Source organism: Phycodurus eques, chromosome 5 (genome assembly GCF_024500275.1).
Source record: "Phycodurus eques isolate BA_2022a chromosome 5, UOR_Pequ_1.1, whole genome shotgun sequence".
NCBI lineage: Eukaryota > Metazoa > Chordata > Actinopteri > Syngnathiformes > Syngnathidae > Phycodurus > Phycodurus eques.
In genome coordinates, this window is record NC_084529.1 from 30170880 (window position 1) to 30185758 (window position 14879).

General features: G+C 42.1%; 2 protein-coding genes across 20 annotated transcripts in view; both read left to right on the plus strand.

Moving 5' to 3' along the window:
- Positions 1–11290, plus strand: part of LOC133402468 (pleckstrin homology domain-containing family A member 5-like) — a 91681-nt gene extending 80391 nt beyond the window's left edge. For 6 of the 15 annotated variants that reach the window (XM_061676208.1, XM_061676214.1, XM_061676210.1 and 3 more), the window contains 12 exons: positions 229–378; positions 466–567; positions 959–1111; positions 1877–2023; positions 2534–2648; positions 3298–3413; positions 5599–5820; positions 5903–6064; positions 6178–6311; positions 6474–6613; positions 8975–9056; positions 10447–11290. In XM_061676208.1, coding sequence (XP_061532192.1) covers positions 229–378; positions 466–567; positions 959–1111; positions 1877–2023; positions 2534–2648; positions 3298–3413; positions 5599–5820; positions 5903–6064; positions 6178–6311; positions 6474–6613; positions 8975–9056; positions 10447–10540 — 1617 coding nt within the window. In that variant the 3' untranslated portion in view covers positions 10541–11290. Of the gene's footprint in view, positions 1–228; positions 379–465; positions 568–958; positions 1112–1876; positions 2024–2533; positions 2649–3297; positions 3414–5598; positions 5821–5902; positions 6065–6177; positions 6312–6473; positions 6614–8974; positions 9075–10446 lie in introns of all 15 variants that reach the window. The other 9 variants (XM_061676216.1, XM_061676226.1, XM_061676217.1 and 6 more) reach the window with 5 other exon arrangements.
- A 22-nt stretch (positions 11291–11312) lies between these two features.
- The window catches only part of LOC133402469 (zinc finger protein aebp2-like), a 35137-nt gene continuing 31570 nt past the window's right edge, over positions 11313–14879 (plus strand). For all 5 annotated transcript variants that reach the window (XM_061676229.1, XM_061676231.1, XM_061676228.1 and 2 more), the window contains exons 1-2: positions 11313–11379; positions 12439–13062. In XM_061676229.1, the coding sequence (XP_061532213.1) occupies positions 12509–13062 (554 nt within the window). In that variant the 5' untranslated portion in view covers positions 11313–11379; positions 12439–12508. The remainder of the gene's footprint in view (positions 11380–12438; positions 13063–14879) is intronic.

Consider the following 14879-nt stretch of genomic DNA (forward strand, 5'->3'; position numbering starts at 1 on the left):
GCATATGAGCAGTGTGTCTCCTTGTTGAATAGCAAACAGTGTGTTTCATATACATTATTCTCAAAATACGTACTAAACTGAAATCTGTCAGCATACTGCTTTTATAGGTAAAAATACAATATCGAGCGATAACAGTCAAGGACCAAATTTTGTTGTGAGTCTAACTTTTCCAACTATAGCTGATCAACAAGGCAGATCATATAACTGATGAATTGTGTCTTCCTACAGCATACTCTGGAGACAGCACTGCTGTCAGCCAGCCAGGAGATAGAATTGGGCTCAGACAACTCTGCTGCCGTGCAGAGTGTTGTCCAGCAAAGAGACTTGCTGCAGAGTGGCTTGCTCAGCACCTGCAGAGAGCTGTCCCGGGTCACAGCTGTAAGACCATCCGTGCGATCCTAAATCTTTTAAAATGTGTTACCTTTTCTAGGGGGGGACAAAAACTGTGTGTCTTTTCCGAACCAGGAATTGGAGCAGTCATGGCGTGAGTATGACCACCTTGAAGGAGCTGTGATTCTAGCAAAATGCAACCTGCTGGAGCAGCTTGAAGCACTGGGCAGTCCACAGGTAGGATTTTTAAAACTATAGCTTCACTGCTTTAATCTCTAAAATAAATATCTCTGTTCAAGCACTAGCATCAATAGACGTGTACTTGATACCTTTTGCCTGTGACAGCTTACATTGATGAGTGGAGTGATGCTGAAGTCTTTTGTCGTTTCCCTCATCTTGTTTATTCGTGGCTCAACATGACTAAATTCTTTTGCTAATTAGGAATTGAGGGGCTCAAGGGAGCCTCAACATCTCCTTATCAAGCGCAGTGTTACACAATCTGTCACACTGACAGAATGTAAATCTACAACTTTACAACACGCACTTTTTCGTCAATCAATAACCATGCTCCCATTTTACTCGTCTGCTCGGCCCAATTCTGCGCTAATATTTCTCCCTGTTCTCACAGACTGAACCTCCCAGCCAGCAGCACGTGCGCATCCAGAAAGAACTGTGGCAGATCCAAGATGTGATGGAGGTCCTCAATAAACATAAAAACCAGAGAAACACGGATGCCTCCATGGGCTTGTATGGGCCCAACTTCGGCGTGCAGAAAACAGAGGTGAAAATAACTCGTTAAAGCAAGCGGTGCTCAACAACACCTATTTACATGAGGTTATAGTCACGATCCTGGTAATTTAATTCAATATACAGGGGGTCCTCAGTTTATGATGGTCCCGACATACGACATTTCGAGGTTACAAACGGCGCTCAATGCAATAGCTTGTGCAGTGGCATGAGAAGACACATTCAATTATCGCTGCACTGTTTTGTTGTTTTTTTATCAATGTCCTAGAATTGCTTTCAATACAAATAGTTCATATAATTTTGACTTTACTACTGTGTTAGTGATATACCAAGGCAAATTCCAACTTATGTTATAATTCAGGTTGCATCACCACCATAGGAACGGAACTCCGTTGTAAACCGAGGACCCTTTGTAACCAGTCAAATAATAGTTGTACTGTAATACCATAATATAATAGTAGTAGTCAAACTTTTGCCTGTTACTGTAATAAATTGTACATATTTAGTATGAATGAATTTATTCTGTAATTATACAGTCATATTTCAGCAATTATTTTAAACATAACTCTAACCTATCATAAAACTGCATTTGTACATCTAAAGGCAATCTCTTCACTTAAAACCTGAACTGTAATCAACACCTGAGTGTGTATCACAGTATCGCTCACACAACAACAGAATGTGGAGTTCTTGCCAGTTAAGAGGAGTCTGGACCAGATGGAGGTTGCACAGACCGAGCATGGCGGCGCCGGCATCCTATGTCACCTTGCTTCCTGTCATGCATTGTATAATCCCCCAGGAGGAGGACTTGGTACCCCCACGGCCACCTTTACCCCAGTCATATGAGCCCAACCCCCCAGCAATGCCCCCTCATGCCGGAGTTCGCTCAGCATCCCTCCACAGAACAGAGGACAGGAAGACCAGTCAGAAGAATGGCGCACACAGCGTAAGCTTGTCGACCCGCTGACTTTGCCTGCAGCTGTGTCACTGCCTGCTGTGAAGATTTTCGATTTATTTTTTCCCACTTTTATTTTGAGTTCACTTTTTTACGTTTTTGTTGGATCGCATCCCTTTTTAGTTCATAATTTCATATTTTTTGTTTGAATTAATTTTAAGGAAAAATGCTTTTTAGTGTGTCGCAACCTTTTTTTTTTTTTAATATATAACATTGACAGCTTTTGTTGTCCTCTCCTTGGTCGCAAGTCATCCTGGGTCGAATGTGTCTGCTGGCTGCTGTACAACATTGTGTCCATCCGATACAACATGAAATTGTTTCCTGTAAATTCTATACGAGATTGTGTAAAATAACAGCCTAAACCCAAAGCATCATCAAGGATTTCAGTTGCCCCCCATGGGAGAGAAAAAAAGCAATCTATCTTCTTGCTTTGGCACCTTAGTAGTGATAATAAAGCCTTTGCATTCTCAATGTGTGCTGAAGCAGCCATTTATAATTCAGGGGCCGGACTACCGACTGTACAAGAGTGAACCAGAGCTCACCACAGTAACGGAAGTGGACGAGAGCAATGGAGAGGACAGGTCTGAACACCCGTCTGATCATCCTGCAAATAAAGGTACAGTATAATGACAAACCTATGGTCAACGGCAGCGACCAATTAATATTTGGCCTAAAAAAATTCAATCCACTTTACTGGCACTTCTCAGGGGTAACAATGAGGATTAAAAATAAGGGCAGGCCTTTCTTCTAATCACAAGATGGGTCAGCAACAGTTAAAAGACGTGTTACCATGGATACAGTGGGATTTTGAACGTTGGACTTAATATACAGGGTAGAAACCAAATACACTGGAACCTTCGATTTAACGGACAGAAAATAATGTCCCTTCATACACCAGTGAGGTAAGATTGGATGGACTTTAAAACTTTGCAAACATTGTAAAGCTTTTTTAAATATTTATTTACATTAACTATACTGGTTGTTTTTAGCTCACGAAAAAAAGTAAACAAAAACCAATAATTTTGTTCTGTACTGGTGTTTTTGGGCCATACAAAAAGTGCTTCGATTTAACGGTCGACAGGTCCTCCCTATTATTCCGTTAAATCGAGGTTCCACTGTACTACTGAGTTATTTACAGTTTTCTATTTACTCAACTGTATTCCAGTGGTATATAGCCTCACATTTACTGTGTCGAAACCCTTTTTATTTAATAGTTTAGACTGCATTATTGAAACTTTGGTGTTTGCCTCTTCTTTTCCTACCAGGGCTGTCCTACCCAGTAGGCATTGTTCCGCCTAGAACCAAATCCCCAGTGCCTGAATCGTCCTCCATAGCCTCATATGTTACTCTAAGGAAGAATAAGAAGCCAGAGTCCAAAACAGTGAGTCTTAAAATGATTAAACTAAATCAACCACTAAATATTTAGGAGTTACTGGGTAATTTCTTACACATTTTAGAGCCACATAAAAAAGTACTCAAAACTATTATTGAATAATTTTGGCTATGCGAATGAGGTTTTTTTTTGCCTCTGTACCATTTGATCATTTGTAAGGGCCTCTTAACTGCCTGTTGTGGTCATCAAGCTGAAGGTTTAAAACTTGAGCGTGGCAAGTAGGCCACTCACCGCATGACCAGCCCACTCCAAAACAGCCTCTTGTAAAATGAATGAGAAGCTCAGTGTATGCAGTTTCCACCCACGCAAACTATCAAATATACCAACTGTGTTATTAGTGTCCCACATCGCAGGGTGTGTCCTTTTTTTGCGCAGTTTGTTTCTACATATCTGTTTGGGGGGGGAAAATGAAGACAGGCTTTTAATATGAATGAAAACAGATCAACTTTGTAAAATGTCTGCTGCCAAACGTCTAGGCTTTGTTCTAGTTGACTATTATTGCCTGTAGTGGTAAGAGAGTGCCTCAAAGAGTTCAACTCAGGCCCTGGGGTACCAGCCTCTTGGACAGCAGCTGCAGCGTCCTGGAGCGCTGGACGGAATCCAGATTTAGCGGCTCCCTCTATCGTGGCGTCAAACACAGAGTGAACAACTTCACATTGTCAGCCTCTTGTGCTCGGGCATTAAATGGCCCTCCCGTTTCTGTGAGTGCACATACCTGTGCCAGTAGAAGCGTGCCAGTGCATAGCAGCCATTGAATTCAAGTTGCTTCCAAAGCACTCACTCTGTTCTGCACGAGTAGACATTGAAGACCCATTAACTGCCATTATTGTGGCTATTTTTTGTTCCCTGAACGACATGCTCGGAGAATAAATGATGTGGACAGAAGTATTGGGACACACCTGAGTTCACTGCTCCACCATGTGCACTACATTGCTTAGTTCTCCTTGAACCTTAAAAGGGCAGAGGACAAAGATGTTAAAAATTGTCTTGATAACTCTAGAACCCCTTTACAAACCACATCTTCCATTTTGAAGTGACTATATAGCAGATATACAGCAGTTAAATCGATAAATATGATTCGGAATGCACCTTCTGCTTTTTGCATTTAGCGCCTTCCGGTCTTCGGCTCTATCCGGCCCTGTGACGTAACGCGAGCCAGACGGCCTGTTCAATCCGCATTGTGCGCTATTGTTCCATGATGTTGTTCCCATCCTTGTATATTTGTTGTCGTATGATTTAGCGATGTCACGATGATTTACTGTGTGGCATTTGGTTGCACAAATGGTTCAGGCAACGGCAAGCGTTTTTTTGGGCTTTCCAAGCGAAAAAGGAATACGTGACCAGTGGATAGGGAAAGTCAATTGACAGGGAAAGAAACATGGTCAGCTATGCGTGCCTAGCTCGCTGGGTGGTCCTGTACATCGAAATCCTCCTCCCCCTCATATTCCAACACGTTGCTCGCCATTGCGTATAGAGTGTAGTGTAGCTAGCTGTGTTCGGCAATTGCAACATCACTTCTGGTAGCCTTTGCGGTGGATAGAGTAACCACAGCTCGGTGTCTTGAGCCTCGGGTATGTTCGGGGAGTGCTCAATATGCGTAATAGAAACCTCATTTTTAGCTAAACTATAGTGAAGAACTTGCTGGAAAGGAGGACGTACATGTATTACATAACATAAACAATGCAAATTAAATTGAATTGTAACTGACCCCATAACATCTTTGTGCGCCGACCTTTAATTCTTAGACATTTTTAACAATTCTTCCACTTTGTGAACACAGTTTTTCTGTTCCCAGTGCAGAAATCAAATCCCAACCAAAAAGGCACAGTTGGATGGGTTTGATGGGGAAAAACTTTAGAACTGCTACCTCAACCCTATTAAGCACCTTTGGGATGAACTCGAACAAAGATTGTGAGCTCTAGTTGGTCAACATCAGCGCTAGCTGGTTTGAAATAAAATGCAATGCTAAAGCTCTGATACGACCTCCAAAGAGCCAGAATATTAGCGGGACAAGGTTAACAGGCAGTGAAAAATGGGCCGTTATTTAGTCATGTGATTAAGGGGTCTGTCTCAGTCGTTTTGTTCATGACTGGTACGGATTGATTTCTATAAACAGTTTTTACACTCTCAACAAGGCACATTCCTGCTCACGGTTGTCCTTCGTGGCCAACAGGAGCGTCCACACAGCGCCATGGAGCATCAGCTGTGTGCGCTGGAGAGCGGTCGGCCCAGGATGAGTGTGGAGGAGCAGCTGGAGAGGATTCGCCGCCACCAGCAGGGTGCCCTCAGGGAGAAGAAAAAGGCCATCCGCATTCGGGGCAGCAGCGAGGAGAATGCGCTGTCCCGTAGCAATTCATTTACTAAAGACAACCATTCACGCGATGTGCAGGTGCAGGTACAGAAACGAATGCTGTTCCAACACGGAATCAGTCCTGGACTCTTATCATGTGATCTGTTCTTTTCTGAATATTGAGCAGTCTCAAATGAGGCGTAGAGAAGATGTGATGAGCACCGATATTCTGGCGCTAGAGGCCTCACTTAGGCAGCAGGAGGTGGTGAGGGAGCAGGAGACGCCCGCCGAGGAAATAGCACGTCTCAAAGAAGCCTCAAACTTAGACCGCTTTAATGTGGTTCGAGAAGTATGGCTGAATCGCTCTCACCCCAGACGTTTAACCTTCACAGAAAGGTGCTTGGAAATTATTGACAGACGAATTGAATATGCTGCTCGCTCTCTCTCTGTCGCTCGCTGCAGCTATCTGTGCCTGAAAAAGTCCTGATACCGGAACGCTACGTGGAGTCTGACCCAGAGGAGGCACTGAGCCCAGAGCAGGAGGCTGACAAGCAGAGGAAAGTTGACCGCATCAAAGCTCTCATTGCCAAAAACAGGTAAACCCATAATTAATCAAATGTCAAGACGTTCAAGCATAACCGTCTACATTGATAAAGTTCCTCTGTTCAATGTGCATACAATGAATTTAAGTCGAAGATACTCTGTTTTCTTAACAGTCTGTCATTGTTGTTCATCTAACACATACGTGTGTTCCCTAGCATGCAGAATCCAATGCCCACCGTAGCGTTAAGCCCAGTGGAGACCGAAGAGGAAATTACAATCCAAGAGAAAGAAAAGATGATTAATATTTCTTACGAGCTGGCAGCAGAGGCCTCCAAACGTAGCAAGCTGGTCGCAGGTAGGCTGCAAGCAAAAGAGGACATTCGTGGGAGGGGGTTGAATCAAGACTGGGAATTCCAGTAGAAGCTTGTTAAAGTTAAAGGCCCATAAAAATCAACAGTTGTAGTTATGTGCCTCTTTCGTTGTTCTCTCATTACCACCCTGATATTTTTTGTGTGTTTATTATACCTTAAAACAATACCTCAGTCTCATTATGCATGTGATTTTGCTCCGTGCAGTAGTTATGCCACTCTTAACAAGTTGTAGAAAAACAGTACATGCGACGTACACTTATGCATACCTGCCAAACCTTGCGTCACTCTACAAGGTTTATAAAATGTTTATTAATGTGGTTGAAGTTTGTAAAGCTTTATTGCGCCATACTCGGATGCTTCCGGTACCGGGTGTCCCTTAAGAATCCATACAAAGGAAAAATATTTTTGTATTTAAGCCATTTTTTATAAAATGCTCCACATGAGGCGGCACGGTGGCCGACTGGTTAGAGCGTCAGCCTCACAGTTCTGAGGACCCGGGTTCAATCCCCGTCCCCGCCTGTGTGGAGTTTGCATGTTCTCCCCGTGCCTGCGTGGGTTTTCTCCGGGCACTCCGGTTTCCTCCCACATCCCAAAAAACATGCATAAATTGGAGACTCTAAATTGCCCATAGGTGTGACTGTGAGTGCGAATGGTTGTCTGTTTGTATGTGCCCTGCGATTGGCTGGCAACCAGTTCAGGGTGTACCCCGCCTCCTGCCCGATGACAGCTGGGATAGGCTCCGGCACGCCCGCGACCCGAGTGAGGAGAAGCGGCTCAGAAAATGGATGGATGGACGGATGGATGGATGCTCCACATGACGACTATTGTTTTGAAAGCACATTCGATCAAACCATTAACGCACGAAGATAAGATAAGATGGAGCTTCATCTTGCTGAAACTAAACTGGGACATTACCATCCTCGCTTAGCAGGGATAGAGAAATCTCTCTTTGAAACATTTTAAGATTTTCACCATTTAGATTTCCATATTAAAAAAATAATAAGAATAATCTGACTCATCCAGTGAGGATTAAGATTATTCTAATCACTGTTTTGCTGATAAACGTCTCCATTAGTAGAGGACACACACTGAAATGTGTTTTACATGCAACAGTAGTCGTGTAGATTATATTATAGAAATGTTTTTTTTTTTTTTTTTTTTTAATTTTTTAATTTTTTTTAAAAAGTTTTTCCAGTTTATGGAAACCATCTTAAAAAAAAACACCCTTAGTATGATTCATCGTAGGTGTACCCCTTTGCAAAAATACACAAAAATAAACATTGTTCAATAAATTCATTTTTAATTGTCAAAAAATTAAACCTTTCCAAGGCACAGAATTGTTAAAAACATTATATTGAATCTGATCGTTTTTGCAGGTGGTACCTAAATCAGTGTCTGATGAATGTACTGTACACGATATTTTAATTAAATATTGTTACAGGAGTGTGAGGATATTCACTAGGCAGACTAACTTCTCCAGTTTTTTTGCGTGTTCCGTATCGGAATTGCTTTTCCATTTAAAGAGATATGATGGCTTGACTTAAATGAGCACTTCAGCCTAGCAAGACTGTGGCTTCTTTCTCCATTACAACACAGTTGCCCACTTGAAAGTGTATGCGCATCAGTGACTAAAACTGGTGTTCTGTCACTGATGTTCTCTGAGTTATGGTCTGGTCCATGGCTGTAATTAGTGGTAGATGAGATGGACAAGGGATGCAGATGTGAAGCTCGCTACAAATACGTTGAGAGCTGGACATTCAGATGCGTGAAACAAACTGATTAAGAAGCCCAATCAGTGTGGCTGAAGTGTTCATCGAAAAGTAGCCACATGGGCTGTGGGTTTGCTCCCATACCCTTGTACGCTATATGGACAAATGTACTGGGACACCTGGCACCAACCCCTAGTGATCGTTAAGATGGAAGAAAATATGAAGTTGAAGACTTATGATTGATTGTAGAATGTGTCACTGGGAATATTTGGTCATGTGAGTTCAGACAACACTGATGTACTCCATCTTTTTACAGCAACAAGAGAGCGTAGAATTGTTAATTAGGCCTTTGCTGACTAGGATCATCTTTTGGTATCCAGCCTGTTAATAAATAATTAACAAGAGCCTGTGTCTCAATGCATTTGTCCTTTTTGGTCATAAGAATGATTTCCTCACATACACATTTGACAATAGTTTTGCTACATACAGTAGATACATTTTAAATGGAGTGGAACATTCAATTTTGCCATCGATGTGAGGTGTGTGTTGTTTGATCATTTAGTCACAAGCTGTCATAACATGTTCTGTCCTTTTTTGGGTGTGCTGTGGTGTTCAACATATTTTGTTTTGTTGCAGTGAAAAGCCCATCGCCATCTTCCCCACTCCCCCCACCATCTCCTAACACCCCGCCTCAGCTCGCTGACAGTTCTCACTTCATGTGTGTGTAGTAGCATCAGTAAGGGCCTTCATCACCTGTTGTCTTTTGTCCACACTCTTTCCGCTTGCGTGTCCTCATTGTTGTTTTAGTGTTCGTCATGTAACGTAATTTCTCGTGTATAGTGCACTTTATTTTGCCCCAAAAATGTCAATAGTGCGCATTATAAATACCTATAGGGGAAAATGAAAAAAAAACTTTCACATTTTGGAAATCTATGCCGCCATCTAGAGGTTATGAAAAAGCTGTACATTTTCATTTGAATATGCCACAGCCACCTATGAGAGAGGTGTACACTTTCATTCTAATATGCCACCGCCAGCTAGAGGTTATGAAAAAGGTGTAGCCTACACTTTCATTCCAATAGGACAGGGGTACGTATGACTGCATATATGTACAGTTGTGCTCATAAGTTTACATATACCCTGGCAGAATTTGTGAAGTATTGTTTTTTCAAATACGACTGATGACTGAACAACAACCATCATTAATTTATTCATGGTTGTGTTTTGTTTAATGATAATGAAATGCTTGACAGTTTAATTTGAAACCCATCCATCCATTCATTTTCTTTACCGCTTATCCTCACTAGGGTGGCGGGCTGCTGGAGCCTATCCCAGCTATCTTCGGGCGGGAGGCGGGGTACACCCTGAACTGGTCGCCACCCAATCGCAGGGCACATAGAAACAAACAACCATTCGCACTCAAATTACCACCTACGGGCAATTTAGAGTCTCCAATCAACCTACCACGCATGTCTCTGGGATGCGGGAGGAAACCGGAGTGCCCGGAGAAAACCCACCCAGGCACGGGGAGAACATGCAAACTCCACACAGGCGGGGCCGGGATTTGAACCCTGCTCCTCAGAACTGTGAGGCAGATGTGCTAACCAGTCTCCCACCGTGCCGGCTAATTTGAAACCCATTAAAATAAAATTAAATGTGTTTCGCCCTGCCCTTCATGTTTTTTTTTTTTTTTTTTTTTTTTTAAAGAATGGCGCCCATCTTACAAATTCTGCCTGTGTAATCAAACATATGAGCAAAACTGTGTGCTTTCTCATTTACTAAATAAAAGTAAGACTGTGAATTTCAAAATAAAAAGTATTTGAGGAAAAAAAACAGCAACGAGACTGACTTCGTTTTGATCATATGGGTCGAAGCAAAATCATGCATTGTAAAAATGCATTCTACATAGGTAGAAGGGTTTTCCAGAATTTTGAGTTAAACTTTGGAGGTGCGCATTATATATACATGGGTGTGCATTACACGTGAGAAATTACAGTACTTTTGTTTGTCTTTTTTTAATAACTGGGAAGCTGAACAAGGGTTATGCCACTTAGATGTATTTGTGCATCCATATCAAGCTTGATATAACCTTTTCTTTCTCTCCTCAGCACAAGCTCTGGCCTCAGTCAAAACCGTACACATGAAGGAATTAGCAGTGGACACATAACCACGGACATGAGCATCCCCGAGGTCTTAACCTAACCTGCGTGTGATCACTGTGACATCTGAAGCACCCTCCATGTTGCCACAACCAATAACATTTCATTTCTTTGGGACTCTCCTACTGCTTTTGATTTGTTCTTGACATTGGAAAGTTGTATCTACCCTTTTTAATTATTTATATAGATTAACAGGTATTCTTCGATCTTTTGGTTGGTCTGTTATTATTTAAGCATTCATATTTAACCATTTACAGTGGAAATATTTGTTGCTTGGTAATTTGAGCATATAAAACATAACAATGAACAGAAGCCGCACTTTGGTACTACAGACTAATTTGATTCCTGTTTCTCTGTTGTAATTATTTAAAATGACACGCTGCAGTCCATGTTAAAATACTGTTGTATGGATGTTCTGGTTTAAGTCTCTCTAGACTTGTTTTTTGTAATTGCTGAGAGTAATATTTAAGATAGATTTAAAAAAAAAAAAAAAAAAAAGTCTACATTTGGTTCTATTTTATGACGTAGGTTTTTGTAGGTCGAGAACGAAAGGAAAATACTAGCACATGTAAAAATAATAATTAAAAAAAGCAATAACGCAAAAGTTTGTGGATGTGGGTTGCATATTTCTCAGTTGTACAAAGTGTAATTAAGAGGCTTACTATGTATATAATGGTCTTGCTACAGCAGGATGGGAGCATGTATCCAACATTTTACAGACATTTAATTTACAAATGTTCATATCCCATTTGTTTTATATCATATTAAGTAAATGTTTGTTCTTAAAAAAGTTTGTTTCGTGTTCTCCTTGTTCCCACCCGATGAAGATCAACTCCAAGCCCCAACTGTGGAGATATATTACCACAACTGGAAGAATTCCAGGTAACAAAATTATATTTTCAACCATTCATTTTTTTATTTATTTTTTTAATATCACATGTTCTTATTAGGGTCATGGGTGAGCCTATCCCATCTTACTTTGAGGCAGAGGCGGGGTTACCACCCTGGACTGGTTGGCAGTCAATCGCGGGCACATTACCATTTACACACACACACCTATGAACAATTTAGTGAATCAATGAACTAACTCTCTAGAAAGTGGGAGGAAGTCAGAGACAAACTATGCAAAGCACACGGAGATGACGGAAACTTCACTGGAAGGCGGGAGCAGAGATCGGAAACCAGTGTTAACCAATGTAATATGTGCTGCAGTAATTTTTGAATAGATTAAATATGGATGCGAATAATACCTTTAAACTACTAAATAAACCTTCAACAGGCGCAACGCCCAGTTTAAAAATAGAGTAATGGCGCCCTCGTGTGGCCACACTGCCTACCAACAAATTGGTCCTGGGAAATAAAACGCTGTTTTGCTTCCTGTAATCTACCTATTGACGCTTTACACTAAATAATAGTCGGCCATACAATCGAGATGCAATTCAAGAGATGTATCCTAAGGTGAAACCTTAATGATGGCGCAGTTTTGATTGACTCAAGATGAGTCAATTGTGGGTATTTAAAAGAGCAGAAATTGAAGAATTTGAGCTAGACGAAGTCGTTCTGAGCATCCCAGACAAGAGGGAGAGAGGGAGATAGTCGTGATTGGTGCAGATTGCAATGGACATGTTGAAGGAAATAGGGGCGATGGGTAAGTACGGCATCTCGGAAAGGAACTTGGACGGACAGATGGTGGTAGACTTTGCAAAAAGGATGGAAATGGCTGTAGTGAACACTTTTGGACTGATTCTGAAGGCCCTATATTAACATTGCAGTACCTATAAAGGCGGAAGTTAAATACAAAACAAACAAACAAAAAAACTCACAACCAGTGGATGCATGTGTAGCTTGTGGAAATAAAACCACTACTGTATTTTGAAGAATGACAGTAACACATGGAGTTGTTAAATGCCAAGTTCATGTGTCTCTTCTGTCCAATCACAGGACAGCTTGCGTGACGCCCCGCCCCTTCGAGTGACGGTCCAATTTTGACACGGAAAGTGCTTCACGCGTGATGGCTGCCACTGAAATGGCGGCTGCTGCCTCCGAGATAACTCTTGCGGTGATGGACGAGAGCCGTGGTGCCGTCGAGAACAAAATGGATACCGTTGGCGACTGCCAAAACGAAGCGGAAACAGGAGCGCCAGCTGGCTGCGGGCAGCCGAACATGGCTGAGCTCGAGGCTGAGGCCAGCGAGGCTCCGGAGCAGGCCGCGAGCGAGGCGCCGCCGCCGCCGCCGCCGCCTCCGACTGACGTTCCAGAATCGGTCAAACAGGAGGCCGCATCCCCTCCCCCAGATGTGGAGCTACCTTCCGAGGAGGTGCCGCCGGAGCCCCGGCAGAACTATGCGGATGTCAACGGCGAGCACTTAAACTGTGGCACGGAGAAAGATGCTAAAGCGGAGAGCCGGTGTTCGGGTATGGAGGACTGCGACAAGACCAAACCCAGTTGCGACGACGGCGACAAACTGAGCGGCGGAGACGCCGCGTTGGGGGACAAGAGGCGGCCGAGCGTGGAGATCTCCTCCTCCGACGGTGAACCGCTGAGTCGCATGGACTCTGAGGACAGGTACAAAAATTAGGCCAGCCGCTTTGACTTGTCCCTGCGACCCCAGTTCCACAGGGGGTCGGGGAGGGGGGCATAACTTTCATCTCTTACTTTTATAACAAACGAAAACATAAACAGCCATATCAAACGTATTCGTATTTCCAAACATAAGAAAAAAATCCCACCAATAATCAATTGTCGAACCGCTGTCATCCAACATTGCGAACTCCACCAATGGAACTGGCAATGGGATTGAAATAGGAACATTTCAGGTTTCTTTGACTCATTTTACGGGTCACAAACTTTTTATTCCGCATGGTGGAATGCCTGAAAACAGTTTCTGTTCTTGTTCAGGCAACGGTGGACTTTGCATTTCTCACACTCCACCTATTGGCATAGTGGCCTGTGCAGAACCTGCATCGCTGTTGGGTTTGCCATGTTGGGAAATGGTCACGGGCATCCTTTTTCACATTACGTGGCACCGCAGTGGTTTTCCTCTTGCGAGGATTGTCTGGTGTTGCTTCTAGAGACGATAATGTCCTATTTGAACCCTAAAATGAACCCCATCACCCTCTAAACCTCTGATCTTCAAATCGCTCCTGCTAAAATCTGTGCCAAAGTTACACAAGAACAAACCAAAAAAAAAACCATACAAATATATTTTAATAATGTTGAGATACTGTATTGAAATCTTTTTTTTTTCCCTTCCCATTACCAACCCCATAGTTATCTGTCAATTTATTGTGTGTATCTAATAATATGATGACGAGATTCTACACTTACTGTACATGTAGTGTCATGCTCAAGACCGAAACAAGCAGAGACCAAAATCATAAACATCGATTTTAAAAACCATGACAAGGTTGAACAGTTAAAGAGCATTCTCTCTTTACATTTAACAGGCAAAAATATGGTGTATGCAACTCTATCAAGCACAAGTCTTAATTTATAACTCAAATTCTCAACAAAAAAAACCCCAAAAATCTTAGTTTTTAAAAATGAAGATTTAAAGAAGAGCTCAGTTGCATTTATCAAACACAAGACCGGGCTTGAGTGTTAAAATACAAGTTTTAATGTTTTTACAGGATCAGCCCTCTGAGGGGAAACTACAACTACAATGTGGCCTGCCTTGAAACTGATATTGGTTTAAGTTTAAGGTTTAAGTACAGTGGTACCTACTACCTCGACCCATGAGTGACCCAATTTACAAGCTTTTTGAGATACAAGCTGTTGGGTTTTTGTTATTTTTTGTGTTTGTTTGTCTTGAGTTGTGAGCAAAAAAAAAAAAGAGTTACAAGTGCTTAGTGATGCCAGTGAATTTCACAACAAACAGCTGGAATCCCAATATGCTCGATCCTCCCTCTTCACCCTGATCCGAACAGCAAAAATCTGTGAGTAATGCCCCCAGCCCCAACAAATAGTCTATACATATCCCCCTCCCCTTCTCACTCTTTGACCTCAACAATTCAATACAAACAATCCATAACCTTTAATACAGGAGAAAATTGACATTAAAAATTGGATCAGGATAGCTGCAACAAGGTGTGTCACTTGTAAATCTTAAAAATGTCACAGAAAGTGGATACGCAGGTTATCTTCTGCCATCAAGTGAAAAAGCATTGATGTGTTCTGCCTGTCAGTGTACCGTATTTTTCAGACTATAAGGCACACCGAATTATAGAGCGCAATATCAATGAACGGTTCTAGTTTCATACACGAGGCCCACCGGATTATAGGGTGCATTAAGCTTAACAAAATAGATAAGTCAAACTTTATTCAACTCATTCACAATAACGCTCAACATTGTTCAGTTGTAACACAAAATACAAAATGTTCAC